The sequence below is a fragment of the Bombyx mori genome, chromosome 19, assembly GCF_030269925.1.
Source record: "Bombyx mori chromosome 19, ASM3026992v2".
NCBI classification, from domain to species: domain Eukaryota; kingdom Metazoa; phylum Arthropoda; class Insecta; order Lepidoptera; family Bombycidae; genus Bombyx; species Bombyx mori.
This window is the reverse complement of record NC_085125.1, coordinates 8,374,604-8,401,539: the sequence shown is the minus strand read 5'-3', so window position 1 is coordinate 8,401,539 and position 26,936 is coordinate 8,374,604. Positions and strand designations below refer to the sequence as shown.

The 26,936-nt window shown below is 36.0% G+C and overlaps 1 protein-coding gene across 3 annotated transcripts in view; it reads right to left on the bottom strand.

The window, feature by feature from the left end:
- Positions 1–234: 234 nt before the first annotated feature.
- The window catches only part of NGR-A8 (neuropeptide receptor A8), a 69,262-nt gene continuing 42,560 nt past the window's right edge, over positions 235–26,936 (bottom strand). The window contains 6 exon segments of one of the 3 annotated variants that reach the window (NM_001134271.1): positions 2,413–2,806; positions 6,964–6,984; positions 7,182–7,762; positions 7,913–8,015; positions 8,455–8,591; positions 17,397–17,555. In NM_001134271.1, coding sequence (NP_001127743.1) covers positions 2,785–2,806; positions 6,964–6,984; positions 7,182–7,762; positions 7,913–8,015; positions 8,455–8,591; positions 17,397–17,555 — 1,023 coding nt within the window. In that variant the 3' untranslated portion in view covers positions 2,413–2,784. 3 annotated transcript variants of the gene reach the window in all.

Genomic DNA, 26,936 nt, shown 5'->3' with positions numbered 1-26,936 from the left:
TTTCGAATAATTGCAGTATTGATATTCGCAGTCGCTGACTGTGTAACAAGCCTTCGCTACTGAGATATTTCTAATTACTATCTTTTCTATTATAATATAGACAGCCTAAGTTTATATAACCTTCTCGTCTATCTCTACACGATGGAGTATTCAAAGTAACAAAAGTAAAACGGGAAACATTTTCTTCAGAAACCATTAAATTAATAACCATAAAGAAGGAATAAAGAAATGAAATTACATCAAAAGCATAATTTTAATTTGTTTTGTACAATTTAAAATAAGATAGATGACAAATAATAAATTAATTACCATTAAAAAATTACACGGACATAATCTCGTCTTCTCGCATTAAAACTGTATAATCTCAAAAGTTACGAATTTTACAGGAGAGTGTTTTAAAGGTTTATATGTGATATTTTTAATATGAATCATCTTTGCAGCATTTAATTTTTATTTTTTAACAGTTACATTAACTGTCTTTTAAAGTAAGATAAAATTATGTATTAATGTTGTTAGTAGTAGTAAAAATATACATAAAATAATAATAATAAAAAAAAACTAAACTACGCTCTTTTGACAGTATTTATGAGAAAAATACTGGTGATGCCAAATGATTCCGCATATTATCTCAATTTCGAATATTTTTGGAAATTGTACACTTTTAATGCGAAAAGACGATCTGTGTAGAATATGGAACTCAATACTTGATACAGGTTATGATGGCAATACTTTAAATTATTTTAAACGCTATTTAAAAACGAACTCATAATGCAACTTACGATGCACTCTTAAAGTTTCCTTACTTAAAGTACATGGACAGACGACAATTAATTGATGTAGACAAGAACATCAAGAACCGATATAACTACGACAAAATTTGGCAGAATGCTGCTATTCTATAACACTATGAACCTTATTTCATCACATCGCAATACGAGCCATGATATTGTGAAGTCTTCGGTAAAGCTGAATACAGCAAGATGTAAAACAAACTACAATACAATAAATTCAATAACCTACATATTTTAAATATAGTACGTCGCGTCGTATACAAATTTGGCTTTATCTAAACTATATCCGTTAGAGACAAAAACATATGGAAAAAGATCGTGCGAGAGATAGTGATGCAGAATGGTAATCACGACCTTCAGCATTGAGGAATACGACGCAAGTAGGAGGAAACTATATCCTATTGGCATGAAACTACTACTAATGATTACTGATGATACAGTACAATATGAAATTAAAGTCCTCACGGTATCGTATCCTTGCACCCTCATTGCTTGACATACCACCCATATTTACGGAAAAATGTTAACTGTGCTTGATTTTTGTCATCCGTTATTACCTCATCATAAAAGAAGTTCAACAAGACAGGAACACATTGCTAAATTTTTTGATATATATAATCTATGTTATATGGTATGGTATCTATGTTATGGTGTGGTATCTATGTTATGGTACGGTATGGTATCTATGTTTAAGTGAACCTGCAGTAAAGTCAAGGAGCAAGCGCAAGACAGGGTCAAGTGGGGACAACTTTTGAGGGCCCTATGTACCAGCGGGGTAGCCTAGGACTTCAAAAACTGCATCTGTAAAAGCCCTTATTTTGCTGCAAATCAGTCAACGGTACCAGCTAAAATGTGGCTCCATTATATGAGTTCTATCAATACTATGTACAAATGACAATGATTTATTTGTGCTTATCATTTACTCCAGTAAATATTTAAAAAGAAAATACAGCTAATCTGTTCACCTAAGCTTTTTTATAATCTAATCTATTCGTTATTATCATTATTATAATAATATATACATATTTCATCGGATTAGTCTATGGAAGGGTCTATCAAAGGAGGTTATTTAATCAAAGCCTCCAAATGTCCTCCTATTTTTATTGCATTTATAGGCAGATGTATACTTCACGGTGACCACATCACCTCATGCTGATTAGTTAATGAGGCTTATGCATATCAGCGATACCAAGGGGCTAGCTGAGCCATTACCTGATACTGAAAAAAAATTTCAAACGTTATTTGAAGAAGAATATAGCATGGTGCTCGAGAAACACCGTGGAGGGAGTTTATTCCAAAGCCGGATTGTGCGTGGAAAAAAAGCTATCTAGAGACGAACTGTGGTGTAAGCACAGTTTCCAAGTAGTAAACTCTTCTCTAATGGGGAACCAAAAAATCAGAGGTGATGAGTTCCTCCGAAACAATTTCTCAGCGCACAAATCTAATCTTATTAAATCTCAATATTTACTAGCGGAATTATTTTACAAATGGAACTAAATACTTCCCCCTATTTATCGATATCTAATGACTACATTTTTTGAAAATTTGTTTTGCTAAATCTTTTATGCATACAAAATCTCAAATCTACAACATTACTATGACATGTATAATATTTTTTTTTGGTTTATTTAAAATGTCATATATCATACTTAGTGCATAAATTATTCAATACAGTTTTCACAGTAATTTTAACACTTATTCTATTTTAAAAGATATCTCATCAAATCTAAATTTTTCACGATCCACAAAGAATGCACAATGAAATCGAAATGATATTCAACAAGTTTCACAAATGCATTTCAATTGTTCTTTTTTCAAGAGCATTTTAAGAGCTTACGAATTATTCCCACGAACAGTTTTCCTTTTTATTGGTTCACGTTCAATTTAACTTTTATTCCGCACTATCGAGAGATCACTTCTGCGCACTGAACTGTGCACGCTGCTATAGGAAATGTTCACAAATCACAGGAGCATTTCGCTGTTTCATCCGCCCTCAAGGTATAGAAGTCTTCATGCTGTAACAAACAACATAATTTACAACAATTCATTGTAAAACATATCGTCAATTCTACGAAGACACCAAACAAACATAAAACAATCGAGTCGTCAAATATTGTACTAGCTGTTGCCCGCGGTTTTGCTCACGAGGTCAAAAATATGTCAACATAGTTTCCTGTAGGAATGAATTTTCTTTCGGGTTAAAAGGTAGCCGTAGCCTCTCCCGGCCTAATACTATCACTTTTTGGAACGAAGTTCCTTACGGCAGGCTTGGAGGGGATAGGGATTTTGCTGCGCGACCGAACTGAAAAAAATGTGATAGTAAAAACGGAAGAAAAAATCCGTGGAAAAAAGTGCGTGGAAAAAAACCGTTAAATGAGACGTGCGCAGGCGCGACAGTCGTATACACGAGCGAGTAGTGTATAATACCTTTCTCTTTCTCCCTCTTTCTTTTCGTTCTCTCATCCCTTCTCTCTCTATTTTGTAATTATTTCTATTTCTATGTAATTTTATGTTGTCAAACAAAAATAAAGAGACATATTTTGTTATTTTAATTGATAATTTGAATTACGATTTTATTTTTATTTTACGTAATTTATTATTTCCTAAAATACTGAATTTCCTAAATACTTTCCTGTACTTAAATAAAAACTAATCAGCAAAATTTAAGAGAAAAATCAAGAAAACCAACATACAATTGAGCACGTTTTTTTTTTGCAAATTGTGTCGATTCTACATTTGCCGAAGGAACTTCGTTCCTACCTGGTGTCCCACGACACCACATTTATATATTTTTAAATATGTCAATCGATAGCCTCGTTCGAAATTAAAAGAAGGCAAATAAACCTACAAATTTACAAACAAAAAACACTCACTCATTTAATAATATTAGTATAGATGACAGTACTAAAAGTAACGATGTTTTCCGATTTAAAGCGTAACCTAGACGCTATTTCAAAGCACTTCAGATTTCAGCTGGCGGTAGCCCGATCACTCATTTTGACCGGCTATAACAAATTCATTTATGCTTTTTTAATGACGTGTGTAGGGTAGACAGACTATCTATTTGAAAAAAAAGGTAGGAAAAGAAACAATGACAGTTTAATCGTAGCTTTCTTGATTATGATAAAATACGACCTGTATGTACGCTTCAACGGAAAACTGCTATAAAATTTACCGTTAATTTCAAATAATGCGATACATGAAACGGGTGCGTTCAACGTCCAGCGTTTAATGTGCTGCGTGCAGTATGATTTTTCATTCAATCGTGTTGGTATCAGGTGACTCACTTTGCCCAGAAGAGTAATCAACGTAAGTGCACTGTACAAAGCTTGTGCTTTCGATTAGCAATGCGCATACATTACTACTAAGCACTCTTAAGCATGTTTAGGTTTTTTAATTGTAGTAAGTGGATAGAAATTTTTTATACACGATTAATGTCGCCACCATTTTTACTGGTGGTAGGACCTCTTGTGAGTCCGCGCGGTTAGGTACCACCACCCCCTACCTATTTCTGCCGTGAAGCAGTAATGCGTTTCGGTTTGAAGGGTAGGGCAGCCGTTGTAACTATACTTGAGACCTTAGAACTTATATCTCAAGGTGGGTGGCGCATTTACGTTGTAGATGTCCATGGGCTCCAGTAACCACCTAACACCAGGTGGGCTGTGAGCTCGTCCACCCATCTAAGCAATAAATAAAAAAAAAACATGTGTGCAATTCACACGTGGTAGAAGTGAAACCTTCCAAAATTAAAATACAATTATCCTAAACGTCTTAAGTATATGTAAAATTTTGTCATTAGTAAATAATTGTAAGGTAACGCCCTCTGTGAATTGATATTTTAATTATAACGTATAATCCTAAATTAAAATTCACTACAAGAGCTTTCATACACACGTTAGTATTAAAAAATCTCACAGATGGCGCTGTATTAAATAGTATGTATATTTCTGTCTCATTCTTTGCTGGCTTCATCCTACACATTTTTGTATTTGTGTCTCTTACCTGTCGTTTTTTCCGTTGCATCCGGTTTGAAATCACAACGATTCTAAAGAAGTTTTCACTTCAAAACTCACATAAAGTGGAAATTAAATAGCGGTTCTCTCATCTATCAAACTGGAACGCATGACTGCTTCACGGCAGAAATAGGCAGAGTCATAAGCCCATTCTGCCATTCATCACCATACCTAGCCGTGTGTACCCGTACGAACTCGCAATACATCATAAGCAATTACAAATATGAAACATTTCATTTTAACTTAATGTCGATTCTTTATAACGTAATTCATTTTCGTTACTTAGAAACATTGAAAAACTCATTGTTTTTTTTCTTGTTTTGAAATTAAAGCCTGTTTTTATAAAAAAACGAACAAAACGATACGAAAAATTCCCAAAAAATTGTACATCGTTTCTTTTTCCTGATGAAACTTAGTTTCGGATCTCAACAAGTAACAAATGATTACGTTTTGAAATACTTCTGTGAGCTGCTTTATTTACGGGATTACATAGACGAAAGGGACCCTCTGATTATGGATGACAAGCCATTGCCGGATATGGAAATAAAAACAGTCGGACCTTTACCTTGACCTTAATACCGATTGTTCTTAATTTTATTTATATACACAGTGCTCTGAGAAATTGTTCGAGATGATACCGGCATCTCGTTTTTACCATCGCACCGCCCGCCACCGGAGTAGAGTTCATCTATACTACCTGGAGCCACTGCGGTCATCCACAGTGTGTTTCCAGAGGTCTTTTTTTCCACGTACCATCCGGCTATGGAATGAGCTCCCCTCCACGGTGTTTCCCGGGCGCTATGACATGTCCTTCTTCAAACGAGACTTGTGGAGAGTATTACTCGCTAGGCAGCGGCTTGGCTCTGCCCCTGGCATTGCTGAAGTCCATGGGCCACGATAACCACTCACCATCAGGTGGGCCGTATGCTCGTCTGCCTACAAGGGCAATAAAAAAAAATATTTTTAGGCCTAATGGATAACGCGCCTATACCTAGGTGTATTAGCCCTAACGAACGAAGTGACTGTGCTTAGGGCGTAGCGATAATTAACCCTATAGAATACAAGGGTAATAAAAAAAAAAAAAAACATAGTTAAACTACTTCTTTTGTTCAATACCTAATACTAAAACCTTACTCTCTCAAATCCCATTAAATAAAACCTTAAATATAATTCGACTAAGCCACTAGGAGGTATAGACTAAAGACTGCTAGTAGCGGAAAAACAAAGTCGTAAGGTAATTTTTCCTCATACACAAACGAAACTGTCCAAGAACTAATAAAGACCATTCGGGTTCGCAGGAAGGCGTAGATAGTATAAATCTTTACGACCAGGACACCGCAATTAAGACGGATAACAAAGTCTGCACTGTTAGCCAAACCTTGCTTTAAATGGAAATTAACTCATGAATTTGCTAAATACCCACAAAATTACAAGTACACTTTATTCTTTGCTGACAAACTTTATTCTTTGCGGATCAAATGTTTTGACAATAGAATAAAACTGACACTTTATTCTTTGCGGATTAAATGTTTTGAAAATAGAATAAAAAATACGTTCCGCTTTAAGAGTCCCTTTAAAAGTTTTACCTATTAACTCATCTTCCACCTTCACTCACCAAACTTTCCAAATAAAAGTTACGTTTCTATGAAATTATCGTACAATATTCTTTGTCGTTCGATGGAGTGTCAGAGCAACGATGAAAGTTATTAAATGGCTTAGTGCGCACACATAGACGAATAAATTGAGTAAAGATCCAACATGTGCAAGAAATGGGTGCGGATTTACAAAAGAATTTCACCCAGAGGCTGAAGCGATAAAACAAACTGAATATTTCTTTGGTTTACGTGACCGTCTTCACTTTATGTGTTATATAAAAACACGAGACTCGTTCTGAAATCAAGTCTTTGGCGCGTTATACAAAATACTAAGAAACACTTTACACTTTGTGAGAATATGTTACTTAAGAAAAATGTATTATGCACAATATCAACGCTGAGCTTGAAAGCGAAATAAAAAGAGTGTTTAATCAAATCTGCATTACATTACTTTAAATGAAAATATATTATTACAAATAAAAGTATATGAAATGAAATAATATTAGAAATGAAAGCAATGTTACTCACATATCCTTATTTATATTAAGGCCGGACTGTAGTTACCTTTTAATCTTTTCCGTACACCTGCAGGAGGAAAACAATGTCATGTCTACATTCCAAAAGACTGCGCAACCGATAATTAATGTTATCAAGATTAATTTAAGATAAATAATAAATTACATATACAAATATTTCAAATTAGCGGACATTTAAAGCTTCACGATACAGTCAGTGAAACAAATCCACGAAACATGCTCTTTAAAAGAGAAAAAGACACTTACGTGTTTTGATTGTGGGACTCGGAGTGGGAGGCGGTCGGCGGCAGGAAACGTGCCAATGGCGGTTGCAGCAACATCTGCCTGAAGGTCTGCCGGAATTGCCGCGACATCGTGCAGTATAATATAAAATTTATCGCTCCATTCAGTAGCGCCAGAAAATCCATTAACTCTCCAAATAAATCGTAGCAACGTTTGAAGAAACACCAACCTAATAGGCCACTCATAAGTCCCAGTATGCCTTGAGGTAGCTCTGTGACCAGGAACAATAGAAGGACAGCTAATAACATTTTAGTTGTCCTATCAGTTCTTTTATCAGCTTTGTTCTGTCTCTTCACCATTTTCTCTGCGGCCGGACAGGCACTATAGTTCCTTAAGTTTTTTTGATGCTGATTTGCTTTATATAAAGCCTTGATAAGCCATATACTTATGACAGTGAGTATTGAACAGGGCAGCAATTTGATGACGACGCCATGCACCCAAAAGTTGGCTTGATAAAGTGTCCCCTGATAGTCTGAATCGACATGGTATGCGATGTCAGGATTTCCGTCAGCATTCGTGACGTTCTTCGTATGAATGTCAAAGACCTGCGAAAATAAACAATGAAATTGGATTCCATTCTATGATAATTCACATTGTATGGAAAATAGTGCATTCATTTTGCAAATTTAACTTTCGATACGTACACCGAATATGTATTCAGATGTGCGTTCGCTTTTAGTAAAAGGTGAACTCACCATAAACGTTGGCGTGCACAGTATCGGGGGCAATATGAAGCTCGTGAGTATTGCGATGCTACACCGCCGCTCCGTGCACAGTATGTGACTTCGATCCGAATACCTGCAAAACAAAAAAAAACGTTATCCGAATTTTTCACATTCATTCTTTCAATATCAAAGCTGGCTAACTTTACGCTGAAAATGGGACATTACCGAGATTTTTTATCCCCTGTAGGTCCCCCTGTATGTCCCCCTGTAGGTCCCCCTGTAGGTCCCCCTGTAGGTCCCCATGTAAGTCCCCCTGTAGGTCCCCTTGTAGGCCCCCCTGTAGGTCCCCATGTAAGTCCCCCTGTAGGTCCCCCTGTAGGCCCCCCTGTAGGTAACCCCTAAGTATAACTAAACTCTTTTGATGTATCGCGACACTCAAAATAATTTATTACAAAAAATCTTGTCCATAAACAGGACCCGAGTCATACTTTATTATGAAATGTGTCCCTTATCGTCCAAATTACACATTGTAGGTTTATATTTATCGCAATCCTGACAAACACAGTACTTACTTTATCGCGATGTATCTCCAAATAGCCAATGAAAGTGTCAGACATATTGATGCAGTGTGCAATATTTGGGCGAAGTGCATGTGGAATAACAAATACATCGCCCACGAATAAGGGAAATCCAATTTCTCTGGCAGGACCTGGAGAATAACGATATAGTTAAATGTGATTCGGGGTGTCGAAAAACGCACATTGCTGAGACGAGATTGCCAATATAAACCTAATCACTGAACACGACACCATTCGATCTCCTTTCTTTTATATGCATGGCCCTGATCGCATTTCGTCGTTGAAAACATTCTATTTGAATTGTAATTGGAATTAAAGATAACAGTGTATATATATTTATACTGGTGATAGGACCTCTTGTGAGTCCGCACGGGTAGGTACCACCACCCCGCCTATTTTTGCCGTGAAGCACTAATGCGTTTCGACATGAAGGGTAGGGCAGCCGTTGTAACTATACCGAGACCTTAGAACGTTTATCTCAAGGTGGGTGGCGCATTTACGTTGTAGATGTCTATGGGCTCCAGTAACCATTTAACACCAGGTGGGCTGTGAGCTCGTCAACCCATCTACGCAATAAATAAATAAAAATAACGCAGCACATTTATTACAATTAAACTTAAAGCTGCAATTTAAATTATATTACGTCTAATGATAGGGAAGGGACTTCGGTTCGCTCTGTATTTAGTATCGGGAGATTACTCCAAATGAAATGTTGAAACGATCCTGTCATTTTAACCATCGTACTGTCAGTCACCACCCGAATTCACTCATACTATCTAGTACCCAAGTGCTCAATAACAGCGCATCTTCATAGATCTTTTTACCACTAGAGGTTTGAAATTAACTCTCCCCCACACTGTCTCCTGAGCACCATGGCATGTCTTTTTACCAATGAGGTATGAAAAGAATCCACAGTGATAATTAACGGCTTGTCTGTATACCTGGCGTTGCTGACGTCCATGGTGACCACTCATATTAAGGTGTGCTTGTATGCCTACTGTAGCAATAAATAAAGTGAAAACTGCAAATCGAACTATAAGTTCCAAATCCATAGAATTCTTTTTTTTTTCAAATCCAACTTACGACCTACTTTTCTGGTTTCAGTTTTCGTAATTTTAGAAGCGTCCTAATTCTTTTAATGATATATTTAAGATAGAAAAAAAAAACGGGTGCGTGGCAGTGGTAGCTAGTAGGTAGGTAGTGGTAGTATATGTGTTTATAGTGTATACTGTAGATAAATATTATGCTATATATCTATATAATATAGTATGATATATTTGATGATAAATGGTATACCTATACTTCTATACTCTATACTAATATTATAAAGAGGAAAGATTTGTTTGTTTGTTTATATTGAATAGGCTCCGAAACTACTAAACCGATTTGAAAAATTATTTCACTGTTTGGAAGCTACACTATCCCCGAATGACATAGGCTATTTTCTTCTTTTTTTTTTAATTAGAGATCCTTACTAAAACTCCAATCATGTAAGCCAAGGTGTAAAAAAATTACCTAAAATATTCTTTACATCGCGTGCCCTGCGAAAACTATTGATGATAGAATAAAATAATGTACCACGACTTTGAAGAACACATTATTTTTTAGAAAAAGTGTCGCGACAGCATATGTCTTACTATTTATTATAGTTACGCCACAATAAGTGTTCTTTCATTTAAAAAAATAATACGTCAAATATCGTTGAAATTTTTGTTAAGGACCCGAGCGGAGCCGGAGCGGGCCGCTAGTCATACTATAAATACACAAAAAAACCAGTGTTATGCATATTTATAAACGAAACAACGCAGCAAAAGTAAATTTTTGCATACCAATTAACACAGTTACCTACTCATCGATTTCATTAAGTAGTTTCATATTTGAATGAAATACCTTTATCTAGTCCATTATCATGTACGCTATATAGCCTGAACTAGTATCTAGGGATCAATAATTTTTAGATAACGATGTTATTAGGCAAAACGGGAAAAATTTTCATTGATCTGGCTTTCAGCCGCCACTATAAGATTCCCGTTGAAACTACCATATTTAGAATACAACAACAAATCTTAAAGTCGGATTTATGACAACCGTTACAATCTGATCTTCTAACACAGCGTGTTATGATTTTGATCTACTAATCTTCTACACGGAAAAGAGTCACTGAGTTACGGATATCAAGCTATTATGGTGGTGAATCGAAGGTGATGCATCATGCTCGTCACCAGTCCAATAAAGTCAATTGCTCGAGATAGATATCACCCAAAGATCGCCACAAAATGAAAATAGTAAAGTTGTGTCCGGCTGCGGACATCATTAATAAATATGTGTTTTATTTTTTGACTACGCATGACTTGACTGTACGTACTTAGGTCAGTATGAGTCGTACGTGATAGATTGTGCAATGACAGACCTATTTCTTCTAGTCTAGTCTAATCTTTGTATGAACGCATTTATACTTGAAATTTTTCCATATCATTCCAATAATTATATTATATTTATTTGAAAAAGAGCAAATCTTATGTTTCTTGCCAATTCTTCTCAATTGTGAAAGGAACATGTGGTAGAGTCATGAGAGAGAGCGAAAGAGAGAGTATGCTTTATTGTACACAAAATAAATAAAAATGCAAAATATCAAACACAAAAAAGTACAATACGCGGTCTTATCGCTATCCCTCACTTCCAGACAACAATTACGTGGACAAAAATCACTTTAGGAAACAAATTACACGCAAATAGTATTTAAAAAAAATATGTTTTTTTTGTTTTGTTTTTTTTTGCTTAGATGGGTGGACGAGCTCACAGCCCACCTGGTGTTAAGGGGTTACTGGAGCCCATAGACATCCACAACGTAAACGCGCCACCCACCTCGAGATATAAGTTCTAAGGTCTCAGTATAGTTACAACGGCTACCCCACCCTTCGAACCGAAACGCATTACTGCTTCACGGCGGAAATAGGCGGGGTGGTTCTACCTACCCGTGCGGACTCCCAAGAGGTCCTACCACCAGTGAAAACCAGTGTGACCATTACATTTTTATTTATTTTTCTACTATACCTATATTGAATGACATGTAATTAATATGAGAAATAATTTTATAAGCTTCACAATTTTCCTGCTACGTCTCTTTATAATTAATTATACTTCATCAACTCATACTTGTCTGACATTAAAATGACATGTAGATTGAATATTGTCACAAGTTATCATACCACCCTAATCATAAGTAGCAGATATTTGATATTTATCATCATTCAAATTCATGAGTAAAATTATACAGAATTCCATCAACAATCAAGACTTTACACAGCACTCAATCCACGAAACCCTTTGTTAAAATTACTGTTGTTATGTATACCGAGATATGAACTGAAGATTTTACTGGCAATAACCGTTTCATGGTATAATAACACTGATATTATACTCGATTTTAGTTCAAATATTTTGAGCTTAATGTCCTCTGATGTGCACAACTAGAATCTCATTTCAGATATATTGTGTGTTAATAAATGAACTAGTAAATAAATTTTCAAAATATGTTTGGTAAGTATATGCTATCAAATCATCAAGAATATCTTTACATTTTATTTTATTGCACTCGATATTTAAGCATTCTAACGGCCAATCCGGTGTTAAGCGCATATGTAAAGCCCATATGTGTATTCGATGATGTGACTACTCGCATAGAACCATGAGGTCGATGCCTCAATTTTATAAGATACTAGTGACCCGCCCTCGCTTCGCTTCGGAAACATTAAAATACACATGAAACCAAAAAAAAAAAAAAAATTAAAAAAGTTGCCTATGTTCATCAGGGACAATGTCGGCTTCTAATGGAAAAATAATTTTTCAAATCGGTCCAGTAGTTTCGGAGCCTATTCGAAACAAACAAACAAACAAATCTTTCCTCTTTATAATATTAGTATAGATTTCGGCGGTCTCAGTCTTCGTAAAGTTATCCGAAACTGCTTCAAAGCAGACATAAGCAGGATAGTTGATCCTACTCGTACAAGCTCACAGCTCACCGTACCTTTAGTAATCACAATATTGGACAATCTATCTATCTATATATACTTATATAAAAATAAATTGCTGTTCGTTAGTCTCGCTAAAACTCGAGAACGGCTGGACCGATTTGGCTAATTTTGGTCTTGAATTATTTGTAGAAGTCCAGAGAAGGTTTAAAAGGTATATACGAGCTCACAGCCCACCTGGTGTAAAGTGGTTACTGCAGCCCATAGACATCTACAACGAAAATGTACCACCTACCTTAAGGTCTTGTAAAATTAATTAATTGTTAAGGTCTTGTAAAATGGTCATAGTAGCTCATCAATACCACAACTCGCCTTGATACGTGAGGCCATAGTCTCAATTTTTTTGTAAAATGCCTGCTCTAGATACATTGGCGCTAATAACTGCTTCGCTACATAGAACTTTATGATTGATAATTGATTCATAAGGTAGCTTTTGGTAGGTTCGGTGTTGTAAACTGGAAGAAACCTATACTGAGCAGTGGACGACTGTATGCTCATGATAACGATAATCATAGCTTTAAGTAAATGTACTTAAAAAGCACATTTTTTTTATGAAATAGGAAACTTGCAGTCAAAAATAAAATTATTCAAAGAAAATAAAATAATTTTGAAATAAAAATCGGGTCGATATTAATTTTCTTTTGCCCCGGACATGGATAGCGATATTCATAACATATCTTGTTTGAAAAATAACTATCGAAATTTCTAAATCCTAAACACGTGTTTTTTTTATCTTGGAATAAAAGTAGCCTATGTATTTCCGGTACATGAACTATTTACAAATATTTGCATCCGTTATTCCATTGACAGTGAAAGAAAAACTAACATATTATTTATTATTTTCTTTATTTACTTTTTGTATTACAAATAAAATAATCACAACTGGTTTTTCACAACCAAAAAAACAAGACTACGTAGCTTTACCAAATCCCCTCCTAGAAACAAACAGATGCAGCTTTCTTCCATCAATCTTGGTAATCCACGTGTCGAACAATGACATTATTACCATTTTTTTCTCGAACCCTTACCATATAAGAACTTGAATGGGGAAAGTTTCCGCTTTGTATGCTTTTCAAGTGTCAATTTGCAAATAATTTTTCTTCCCTTCCCTTTGAAGATATTCTTTTGTTTGGGAGCTAATGAGCTCTACCATTACAATGAAAACTTTTTATCATCACATACGCGATTGTAAAGTAAAATACGAGTCTTAAAATTTTAGAAAATATAAAAGGTCTAGTTACGTATTTAAGCTCGCATACTGGACACTTTCGAGACTTTCATCTATACTTCTATACTACCTAGTCTTGCCATAAATACTGAGACAAAGGAAAAAAAAATCTATTGCAAATAAAATGTATTACTTTTACAGTGTATTAGTTTAATATATAAATATAAAACAATTTAAAGTATAAAAAGCTTATTCGAAGTGGTCTCCATTGGCTGCAATACAGTCCTTTAAACGATGAGGCCAGTTATCAACAGAAGCACGCATTCCATGGGAAAATGTTTCACTGGCAATCGTACGGATTGTTTGAGGGACTCCAAATTATCATGACGTTTAGAGCAAGCCGTACTCTCTAAAACTGACCATAAATCATAATCCAGCGGATTACGATCAGGACTAGATGACGCCCAGTCTTCAGCTCTGATGAAGTCCGAAACGTTCGTTTCCAAGCAAGACTGCGTAGACCGAGCTTTATGACCTGGTGCCGAGTCTTGCTGGAAGGACCATTCTTGATTATTGAACATGTTGTTGTTACGGGGCTTCACTACCTTCTCAAGAATGGTATCTTGATACACTTGTGCCGATGTTTTGATACCTTTTTCACAAAAGTATGGCTCAGTCACTCCTTCATAGCTAATACCCCACCAAACCATCACTGAAGTCGGATAGTGCCCACGTTGCACTCTGTCGACTAGTTAGGAAGCTTCCTTAGAGCTTTGAGCATAAATACGGTCATTTTGTTTGTTAAAATGTTGCTCAATTGTAAAAAATTTCTCATCCGTAAACAAAATTTTTCTATGACCTCCCTTTGCGTACCGCTTCAGTAGTTGTTTCGATTTTACCACCCTATTCTCTTTTAAATTATCAGTTAATAAATGACCAGTACGTCTCTTATAGGCTGCAAGTCCTAAGTCATCTTTTAAAATACGCGACATGGTTCTAGGTGCTATCTTCATCTCCCAAGATAAAATCTTTTGCTTTCGGACAGGATTTCTTCGAATTCTTTCCCATACTGCTTTGACCACCTTTTTCGTATGAACACTACGTGGACCGCCAGTTCTTTTTCTATCACAAACAGAGGAGGTCTCACTGCACCTATTAATAGCCCGGTACACAAACATTTTACTAATACCAAGCGTATAGAGAGTTTTAAAAATTGCATTTGGCTCCATACCTACTTTGTGTAATGCAATCACAGCGATTCGGTTCTCTTTATCACCCCACTCCATTTTAATATCGCAAAATATTGTACAATGTATTGGCGCCAAAATGAGAAAACTCAATGAACAATCGTATAAAAATGATAGATTCCAAATTCAAATGTAATATTTTGTTTATTTTTAATTGTAACACTATTTATGGCCAGACTAAGTAATATTATACAAAAAAGAAAGATTTGTTTGTTTGTTTGTATTAATTAGGCTCCGAAACTACTGAGCCGATTTAAAAAATTCTTTCACTGTTTGAAAGCTACACTATCTCTGAGTGACATAAGCTATAATATTTTTTGAAAGAAATTAGAGATCCTTACTAAAACTCCATTAATGTAACCCAAGTTGTAAAAAAAAAAAATATTCTTTACATCGCGTGCCCTGCGAAAACTATTGATGATAGAATAAAATAATGTACTACGACTTTGTAGAACACATTATTGTTTACAAAAATTGCCGCAACAGCATATGTTTAACTATTATAGTTATACCGCAATAAGTGTTCTTTTATTTAAAAAAACAAAACAACGTCGTTGAAATTTTTGTTAAAGACCCGAGCGGAGCCGGAGCGGGCCGCTAGTTGGTTATCAAAATAAAAATGATATTAGTCACTATCAACTAAGTCCCTTCTAAGGCTCGTCATAAATACTGGTCCTACACTACCCGCAGCCAGCGGATTCCTTGAAATAATTTAAACTTTCTTCCGATGTGCGTTCACTATTTGAGAGCTTTATGGTCCCAGCAGCTATGTGTTGTACTGACCTCCCCACTGCCACTTCAACTTCAAGCGGCTGGGGAGTTGTTATATGAACATGAACAGAACGAAAATTATATCGAATGTCCAAGTAGTATCTTTTCATGTAAAGATCGAAAACTCCGCCCTCGAAGCTGTTTGCATTTTTACTTTAGACTAGTGGTCGCCCGGTAGTCGAAATTCGACTATAATTAATTGAAATTATAAGTTTGTACACTATTAAGATTCTATTTTCAAAGACTTTTATACTTCTATAATCACAAATTTCGCCAAGACTACACTATAGACGAATATTAATAAATACAAACAATATTTGATCTATTCTCAATTTGACCACAGACGTCAAGAACAAAAGTTTCACAATAAATGGTATGCTTGCGTGTGTGCGTCAAATACATGGTATGTAGTGTGTGTAATGTTTTCTTTATTGATTTATTGTATCTTATATGCATTATTTAAAAAAATTAGCATTGTGCACTTCTTCTCTATATTCTTTATAAGTGTGGAAAATTTCATACTCCGCCGTCCGCGCAATTTTGGTAAAAAGGGATACAACGTTTTTCCTTCACGTATTAATATATAGATAAATGTTCAGTTAGGTAGATCCAACTTCGAGAAAGAGGTCAATCGTAGAACTAACTTGGGCAGCAGCGTTTGTGAACCTACCCCCATCGTGTAAATGAAGCTCAACAAAGGCTAATTCAAAGATGAAACTTGTGAAGCGATCCCGTTCTTGTTCATATTGAAATAAACTTAGCTTGTTGCTGTTTGTTTGCAACATTATCATTTATCATTTCCATACTGTAGATTTATAATGTGTATGTAAGTATATTAGAATGTATTTTAAGTAAGTATGTATATAGGTATATAAATCAGTTAGCTATATATTTTATATTATATGTAAACGGTATATATATGTTTATTGTATATATTTTCTATAATAATGTATTGTCTATAGTACACCGCAACATACCTGCTATATTGTTATATTTTCCAGAATTTCTGTAAATTAAACGGTTGTCTGGAAGTGATCGATTTTAGCAATAAGACTGCCTATTGTACAAATGTATCTGCTTTTTGACTGTTTTTTGAATGTAAATTGTGTTTTGGTGTGCAATAAAGTGTATTCTCTCTCCTCTCTCTCTCTAAAAAAATTGAGACTAGAAATAGGTGCTCAACTTATAAAATCGATAGTACTGGTGGTAAGATAATATTATGTACACCAATACTAAGTTAAACCATAAACTGCAAAACACAAAACCTTCCTTACAATTTCTTCGGTAAATTTTACATAATGCATAATGATCAAAAAATTTACGACTATAAGGAACCACGTAGACAAACAATCAATCAGTTCATATATGTATGTTGGAGTCAGGAACTCTTTAAAACACCAAATGCTTTAACAGACACTATTTTGTTCCCTAACATTTTATGTTAGCATACCACACTTGAAAACATTGTTTTTTTTTTATTACTTAGTTGGGTGGACAAGCTTGCAGCCTACCTGGTGTTAAGTGGTTACTGGAGCCCATAGACATCTACAACGTAAATGCGCCACCCACCTTGAGATATAAGTTCTAAGGTCTCAGTATACAATACTGCTTCACGGCAGAAATAGGCGGGGTGGTGGTACCTATCCGTGCGTACTCACAAGAGGTCCTACCACCAGTAATCTATCACCAGTAAATCTATGTACCAAGACACACACTTACCAAATGTCGGTATATTACAAATGGCATGTACTCGATCATGACGAATACGTCTGCAACGGCTAGCCACTTCAGCAACCTGTTTATCGGAGCAGCTGCCATATCTCGTCGCGTCAGCACCGCAATGTTCATTGAATTCGCCAGGACACCAATCGTGCAGACCTGGTGAAATAAAAGTCACTTTTGTGAAATCACTTGTCACTTGTCACTAGTCACTAGCATTTCGTCGTTGAAAACATTCTATTTGAATTGTAATTGGATTTAAAAATAACAGTATATATATATTTATACTGGTGTTAGGACTTCTTGTGAGTCCGCGCGGGTAGGTACCACCAGCCTGCCTATTTCTGCCGTGAAGCAGTATTGCGCTTCGGTTTGAAGGGCGGGGCAGCCGTTGTAACTATTCTTGAGACCTTAGAACTTATACCTCAAGGTGGGTGGCGCATTTACGTCGTAAATGTCTATGGGCTCCAGTAACCACTTAACACCAAGTGGGCTGTGAGCTCGTCCACCCATCTAAGCAATAAAAAAAACAGGTAAGTTAAAATACGTGAATGTAATTCACGGTAAAAAGAAAAGCGTCAAATTTGTAATTAGTAGGCGTGTATTCATTTACGGTGGCATCATGTTTGCCAGTCGATGTTTTTAATTAATCTATCTCATGAATACCAACCGGTACGTTAATTAAAACAGCAAAATATTTCATTAAAATTGATCATGGATGTTGCATTACACACGATTCAATTAACTGCTTTTGTAATTGATACGGCTTGGCATTCTTTTCAAAATATTTGTGTAATGATTTTTATTCTTAAATATTTTAATTGGGTGTGGCCAGTATATTTAATAAGAATATTTTTAGTAAGGATATTTAATAGCCTGAAATACTTATAATAGATCAATGAGGATTACAGTGACTGGTTTGACAAGTTATTGCAGTTGATGCTTAAAACATGTTTGAACTATCTTTTAATGAATCACTCAAATAATTCAAATTAAACGCCTATTTACTTTTGTTAATTGATGGGTATTTTGATGAATTGATGATTAAAATGAAACTAATCAAAAGCCCCGAGTGAAATGTGAAATGTCAATATTGTAGTTGTAATAGAAAACTTGCTGGATGTTACGTAACTAATAATTTGTATACACAAAGCAGCGGCTATTGTGGAAAATCGGAGTAGCCCTGAATTGGGAATCATGTATCTTTCAGTAATCACATCAACAACAGACGAATGTAACAGGCGTAACGAGAACAATGCTCGAAGCTTTTAGAGCTAGGCATAAAATACTGGAGCTTTTACATGTATATTTTGAGATAAAATAAAAAAAAGTAACCACAGTAGTGTAATGTACGACAGCCTGTTTTGTAGTTTATTTTAGTAGTTTATTTATTATTTCCTACTAGCGACCCGCCCTCGCTTCGCTTCGGAAACTGTAATTTATTATTGATTTCTCCACTATTTAATGGATGTTATTATACATGTAAACCTTCCTCTTTAAACACTATCTATTAAAAAAACCGCGTCAAAATCCGTTGCGTAGTTTTAAAGATTTAAGCATACATAGGGATATAGGGACAGAGAAAGCAACTTTGTTTTATACTATGTAGTGATGTTTGTTAGTAATAGACAATGAATACTATTTTTATACCTAAGGCCCGTAATGTCAATCGTAGTTTAAACTTAAATTGAAAATTTAAACGGTCACTGAAGATCAACTCGTAATTTTAATCATAGTTAAACTCTCCTTGGGAGCTTAAGCTATCTTAAACTTTAAGCGGTCACGAGGGAGCATTTAAACCATGAGGTGGGGCTTAAGCTGTTCTTTTCAAAATGGCCGCTCGAAATCAACAGCTTTGTGTCAAGCTCAGTAAATAGAGATTTATAAACTAACTAGCTGACCCAGCAGACTTCGCAGTGCCTCAATCGATAAATAAAATACCTAAACTTTTGTATAAAATAAACTTAAAACAAACAAAAGGAATCCGTCCGACGGGGGACACAAAACAAAATTGTTTTTTTTTATTTAATTCCGAACGTTTTTATATTTTTTTACCTTTAATTCCACAAATAATTCAAGACCAAAATTAGCCAAATCGGTTCAGCCGTTCTCGAGTTTTAGTGAGACTAACGAACAGCAATTCATTTTTATATACATAGATAGATAATAGATAGAGTCAAATTTTCTCTTTCACCAGATTGCTAACAACATTGGTGTTTCTTTTAAGTTTGCTAACAATTTAAATTCCGATTTAGGATAATTTAGAACGCGTTTCCCTTCAACGTACAGTTAAACTATATTTTTTTTCCAAAATAACAATTCGTCTGTCAAATACAGTAAAGTACTTTCGTACTTTCAGTTTGAAACCTTTTTAAGATTGAAAAAAACGGATGGAACACAAAAGGTTACCACACGTTAAAGCATCATCTCAGTTCAACTAAACTGGGTTTGTTTTTGTATTGATATTACGAAAGAAGTTTAATTTAAGGATCAAATCGTAACTAAGTTTTGTTAATCTTTGATTAAAATTATGATTAATATTACGGGTCTTAATCTAGCGTCAATTATGTACAGTTTAAATGTCATTAAATATTTTTATGAAATCGAACTAGGATAGCGAATCGTAAGCTTCGTTTTATGACATTGTAAACGATTTCTGTTTTATTTAATTACATGTTTATACATAACGAAATCTGTATCGTGATTTAAATCGTGTGAAATTCGATATAAACAATATTATTTATAATTAATATTATCTCATAATGATATTTTGCTTCTTCCATTTGACTCCATACAGAGGAGGACCGTTCGGATTGTCGATAATCCCATTCTCACGGATCGTTTGGAACCTCTGGGTCTGCGGAGGGACTTCGGTTCCCTCTGTATTTTGTATCGTATGTTCCAGGGGGAGTGCTCTGAGGAATTGTTCGAGATGATACCAGCATCTCGTTTTTACCGTTGCACCCCCCGCCACCGGAGTAGAGTTCATCCATACTACCTGGAGCCACTGCGGTCATCCACAGTGCGTTTCCAGAGATCTTTTTTGCCACGTACCATCCGGCTATAGAATGAGCTCCCCTCCACGGTATTTCCCGAGCGCTATGACAAGTCCTTCTTCAAACGAGGCTTGTGGAGAGTATTATGCGGTAGGCAGCGGTTTGGCTCTGCCCCTAGCATTGCTGAAGTCCATGGGCGACGGTAACCACTCACCATCAGGTGGGCCGTATGCTCGTCTGCCTACAAGGGCAATAAAAAAATATATATATTATAGATTTAAAATTGCTGTATTAAAAAATTCATTTTCTTTTTCTTTTTATTGCTTAGATCGGTGGACGAGCTCACGGCCCACCTGATGTTAAGAGGTTACAGGAGCCCATAGATATCTACAACGTAAATGCCGCCATCCACCTGAGATATGTGTTCTATGGTCTCAGTATAACGTCTGCCCCACCCTTCAAACCGAAATGCATTACTGCTTCACGGTAGAAATAGGCAAGGTGGTGGTACCTGTCCGTACAGACTCACAAGAGGTCCTACCACCAGTAAGTATCTTGTCAATAAATGTCATGAAATGAAATTTTCCTTCTCGTAGCTCAGTCACAGACATTTTTTCAACAGTATTAGTCGCAAAGTAACTGAAATTGGGCGATAATTAATCATTCTAATTTACACAAGGTTACAAAGTTTATTTTTCACAATTTACGTTCTATATTCTAATGTGTGGACATACTTTTGTTACAGATTCATTAAGCATCTATTTTATCACTGTATCAATCATTTTTTAAAACATTTCAAAATGTCAGGTAATACCTATCCCTACAAGCATGCACTTTTGTGAATTGGGACCTTATCCTCGTGAGAAAGTACGAATTAGAAAGGAAATCATCAAATAAACATGACTTTCTTAAAATAACACACAAACATCATATTTAACGGCACAAAATCCAAACTGAATTAATAATCAGGATCATATCAGAGTTTTCAAAACTTCTCTACCAAATAACAGTTTTGAAACAGGAAAGCCATACTCCTTAGACAATAAACTTGAAAAACAAACGACAAACATTTGGATTCTTCGATTGAAAGATAAATAACTTCAAATCATTTAATACTTTTAGCTATTCTCCAAAAAAGTTAAATTCTAATTTAAACAAAAAATAATAGAAGCAAAAGCCTGGTAATCTATCAGCAATGCTTACAGAAATAGAAAGTCTCATTGTCATTGTCAGATATATTAAATAACAATAAAAATTATAACTGTTTAAAACGGCTGCAATTTTTTTATCGCAAATTTAAGTCTGACGTGCTTAAAAATCGAACTAGCGCACGATCCTATATTTATTCCTGATCTCACAATTCTCGTACTTTATACACATACGCCGCATACAGTACATCTAAAACTAGACGATGGGGTGCTAGACCCAAGTAATAAAAGTAATTTTAACAACATAATTGTAAACAGGATCATTCGTTTGTGTAATATTGCACAATGAATAATTTTGATGTTGTCTTCCAATGAAAAATATTTAAATTACATTAATTATGTACTTAAATATTGATACGCGCTGGGGTTCGGGATAAATAAAAGTTCCACCGAAGTACAATTTAAAACTTTATTAAACACTTAGAACACCTAAAGAACCCTTTAAAATTCTCAATTCACTTAATCCGCTTCGTTTCAGGTGATCCGTTCGCTGTTTCGCTTCGAGTAGATCCGATTACTAACTGCCTTCGTGTCATCTCTGCAACGCTTTTATAATCGATACGACATCTCTACAATTATCGAGAACATTCCTGACAGGTCGAATAGTTTCGATATGCGTTTCCGTTATTTGATAATAAATGGCGTTGCACTTCTCGAGCGTTCTGGATTTTACTAGTTCTTTTGATGTTCGTTTCTGCTATTCTACGACAGATGGCGTTACTCTTTTCGACGTAACAATAGGCTTCCTAGCATTGCATTCTACTTTAATCGAAGATGTCTCAATATCTAGACACGCAAATATTGGCATAGCATCGTTGGATATAAAATCAATAATAAACATTATTTTTGTTATTATGTCTTTCCTTGCAAATTAATTTCCATTTTATGAGTAATAAAAAAGTAAGTTACGTAATAACATGTTCAGATATGATCATATATTGACATTATGGATTATTGTTTCTCTTGTATGCCTTTTATATGTAGCATTGATATTGAGAAGCGTAATATTATATTCATGATAGACAGAATTAAGTTACGGTATATTTTTGTTAGCACAAAAAACATACAAAATTTTGAATCACCTTATAATAAGTGGTCACTGGTGTCATTGTGTTTCTGGAGACAAAATAAGGTATTCACACCTAAAAGACAATTCGGAAATCTCAGTTATCAGTTAAAACCCAAGCGCCGTACTTTGGGGCAGATCTAAACAAGATGGTGGTACAAGTACTAAGTACTCAAAGATGAGACAGTAGCAGTCATATCTCGTGGAAACGAAGTCGCGCATTCTGGCATTAACCAGTAAAGACGGCGTATTATCGCCAGGCAGTCTTATACAACGTAAGTGACAAAGACTACTACAAAAACTAACTAGACTAATATGTGAAAACTAAGATCCTTTGACCATAAATAAATTTAATTATAAAAGCGTATTTTGTTAGTTTTTTTAAATTATTATTTATTTTTCACTTTTTTTTCAAATATCGAATTGTCATCGGTCCTTAATAAGTATACCAAATTTCGTTTTTAAGGGGGTCAAAATCATGTTCAAAGATTCCGTTGCATACTAACATACTGACGTACATACGTCTGAAGCTAATAAAAGCGTATTAAAATCTTTTTGATTGTGGTATATCTATACGATCCGGTAACCGCGAGATACTTCAACTCGGGTGCATATCAATGCAAAAAAGTATTCAATCACGCGTGAAGATTTTCGTCAACAAAATTTTCATTCTTGTAATATTTTTTTTTTTTTGAGAAGAACGAGTGGAAAGAAAGCTCGCGAGATCGCTTTCGTTGATGTCAGCAACGACTGATCTCCAGCGAGAATGGACGATGGCACTCGACATTTTGCCTCAGGCGCCACTTCTCTGCAAGTACCGAACTTACTTTCGAATATGATAAAGAATTTTTTACATTTCCTTTTCATAACCATCAAGGATTTCGCGAGTACGTCTTGAAATTCGAAGTTTTCTGTCTGGACTTATGCTTCGTATTCGATTTATTTAAAATAATATCGTCCCGTTTTATTGTTAAGATTACTATTTTATTTTATATGCTATGTTATAACGAGCGAGTTTCTGGTGGTAGGACCTCTTGTGAGTCCACACGGGTAGGTACCACCACCCGGCCTATTTCTGCCGTGAAGCAGTAATGCGTTTCGGTTTGAAGGGTGGGGCAGCCGCTGTAACTATACTGAGACCTTAGAACTTATATCTCAAGGTGTGTGGCGCATTTACGTTGTAGATGTATATGGGCTCCAGTAACCATTTAACACCAGATGGGCTGTGAGCTCGTCCACACATCTAAACAATAATAAAAATAAAAATAAAAGTTTTACTGGTGGTATGATGTTTTATTTCTGCCGCAAAGTAATAATGAGTTTCGGTATTAAGCGTAGGCAGCAGTAGGTATTAAGCGTAAGCAGTCTTGTATTGTAAAACCTTAGAACACATGTTTCAAAGTGGATAACGACAATAATGTGGGTGGTGTCTATAGGCTCCGGTAATCACTTAACAGCACGCGGGCCGTGAGCTCGGCCATTCTAAGCAAAAAATATCAGTATCTCGATCATACCCCGCTGAGAATATTGCATCAGATGTAAAATACAGATTTTTATTGCGCAAAAACTTTTGCGCTAAGTTCCTTTCCACGATTTATGTAAGTACCTACTTAATCATTAATTAGAAGTACATTATTTTACCGAAAGGACCGCCCGTTATAGATACTTAGATATCTTATTTCTCCAATAAATATTATTCTTATTATCATCAGCCCACCGACGTCCACTGCTGAACACTTTATATGTTCGCCAACCACTTCCTTAAATATGTAGCCCGTCGCTCGTCGACCCAAGTTGCAGAGTGGCAGCTTTTTTTCCCTACCTATCTATCAATAACCTCGAGGTGCTATACTGGCTTCGCGTTCGTTTGTGAATGAACTCAAGAGGCTCAATCAACCTGAAAGGGTTGATAAATCTGCCCTAGCAAGAGTAATGTTTCACTGAACTCCAGTCCGTGAGTAGCTCGAACAGCTTTTTAGCTACCAGCGGTTAGGTAGGGGAGAAAAAAACGAAATCTGCCACCAAATCCGGAAACGTGTCCCACTGAGAAGGACCGGTGAGAAACTTGTGGGTCTGTGGGTTATGTTGTTACATGACTAAGGCTATTTAGCATAGATACATTTTTACTGGTGGTAGGACCTCTTGTGAGTCCGCGCGGGTGGGTACCACCACCCTGCCTATTTCTGCCGTGAAGCAGTAATACGTTTCGGCTTGAAGGGTGGGGATTCCGTTGTAACTATACTGAGACCTTAGAACTTACATCTCAAGGTGGGTGACGCATTAACGTTGTAAATGTCTATAGGCTCCAGTAATCACTTAACACCTGGTGGGCTATGAGCTCGTCCACCCATCTAAGTAATAAATAAAAAATACATAAAGCTCAAAAGAAAAAAATATTTTTCTTTTGAGCTTCATCATTAGATTAGAAGGGCAAAAAAACTATCGTCGAAATACGTGGGGTGCTTTTGATACATTATGATGACTTTCATTAGGAAATTAAAAAAACAAAAAAACTATCATCGAAATACGTGGTGTGTTTTTTAAGATACTTTACAATGACTTTCATTATTTGTTTCAATCTTTGATCGTGATTTTAATCCATGACTTTGGAAATTTGTTCAAGTAGTGTTATTTGCATTTCTATTGTACCACGACTCTGTAATATATGGTGCGCAATGAATTTTACGGGTGTTATGGAACGGTAGTCACAGCAAAGCATGACCAGGCTGCACTATTTTTTTTTCTACCTAAGCTGTTAGCCTTGAGAGGCTATATCAGCGTAACAGGGCGAATAGGTGAGCTCACGGAGCTCAAACCGGGAATGTTGCTTACACTGGCCCTAGCAGGAGCAGTACTTCGCAGAATCTACCACCGGATCGCAAACGCGACCCACTAAGAAAATCCGGCGAGAAACTCAGTGGGCTGTGTCTATGGGTTAATTTACTCGTCGAGCCCTTCGTCGCAAGCGACGGGTTGGGCGAGGACGGTGACCGGTGCTTGAGGTAAACTGCAATAATACTCGTATAACAATGCATAACATTTCGTCTTAAGACAGATAAGTTTCTCGTAGGCGATATTCCAAAATCATAGGTTGTTTTTTTTTTCTAAACACGCAAACAAGATAAAAGACTGTCGGTAAGTAAACAACTTATTTCGGTCAGCAGTGAACTAATTAGATTCCGGCACTGATAATTCCAACTCCCAACAATTCCCTTGGAGTGAACGTGTTTTTCAGTGGATATTTAGGTCATACTAGACGTTATTAGGTTTAGTGCTGATGATGATATCTCCAAACAAAAAAGTTGTTACAGATGTTTATATCAAAAAGAAATACAGGCCATTAATAAAAAAAAAATACTGGTAGTAGTATGAGAACACATGAGCTGATAGCATGAAGTATATTGATACGCATTTAATCTTTTACCTTATCGAGGACATTCAGATTGTGTCCAATGGTCTATTCACTAATACCCTTGTTTGAACTAGAAAAACACGACCGCATTTTAAAGTAAAAAATTATCCTTCACTAATGAAAATTACTCGTCGGCGCTTATTGTACGTTGATGACACATTATATGAAATATAAACGCCATTCTCAATAATATTAAGAGCGGGAAAGACACGACAACATGATCCTCGTTAAAATAGCTTTAATACTATTATCATCATCCATCTTAGCTAATTCCTAAACCTTTTTTTTATTGACTTTGTAGGCAGGTGAGCATACGGCCCACCTGATGGTAAGTGGTTACTGTCGCTCGTAGACGTCAGCAGTGCCAGAGGCACACCCAAGCCATAGCCTACCAAAGTTGTATAGTTGTTATAGTAATGATGGTGAGGCATTATAACGCCATTCCGATAGAGGCACCCGTCACGCGCGGACGTGCTCATCGACCACTCGATCGCCCGGCCTTTGTTCGCCCGGCTTTTGTTAGCCCGGCCATTGTTCGCGCGGCCTGTGTTCGTGGTACATCTGCCGACCAAGTGTTTTTCCTGGAAGTTTTTATTTGTTTTGTTTCCTTTTGTTATTTCTGTGTTCGTGGTACATCTGCCGACAAACTGCCTTCCTGGAAGTGTCTAATTGTTTTGTTTCTTTTTGTTATTTCCGTTTTGTTGTGATTTTTCTTTGTCCTGCAGTAATCGTGCCGCATCGCCACCTGTGTTCAATAGAACCGCTCAGGTCCGACAGGTTGGGGCCTCGCCGCAAGGCGAGTGTTTTCTAAGACCCAGGGTAGCCCCACCTGGGCACGTAGACATCATGGACGCTGTA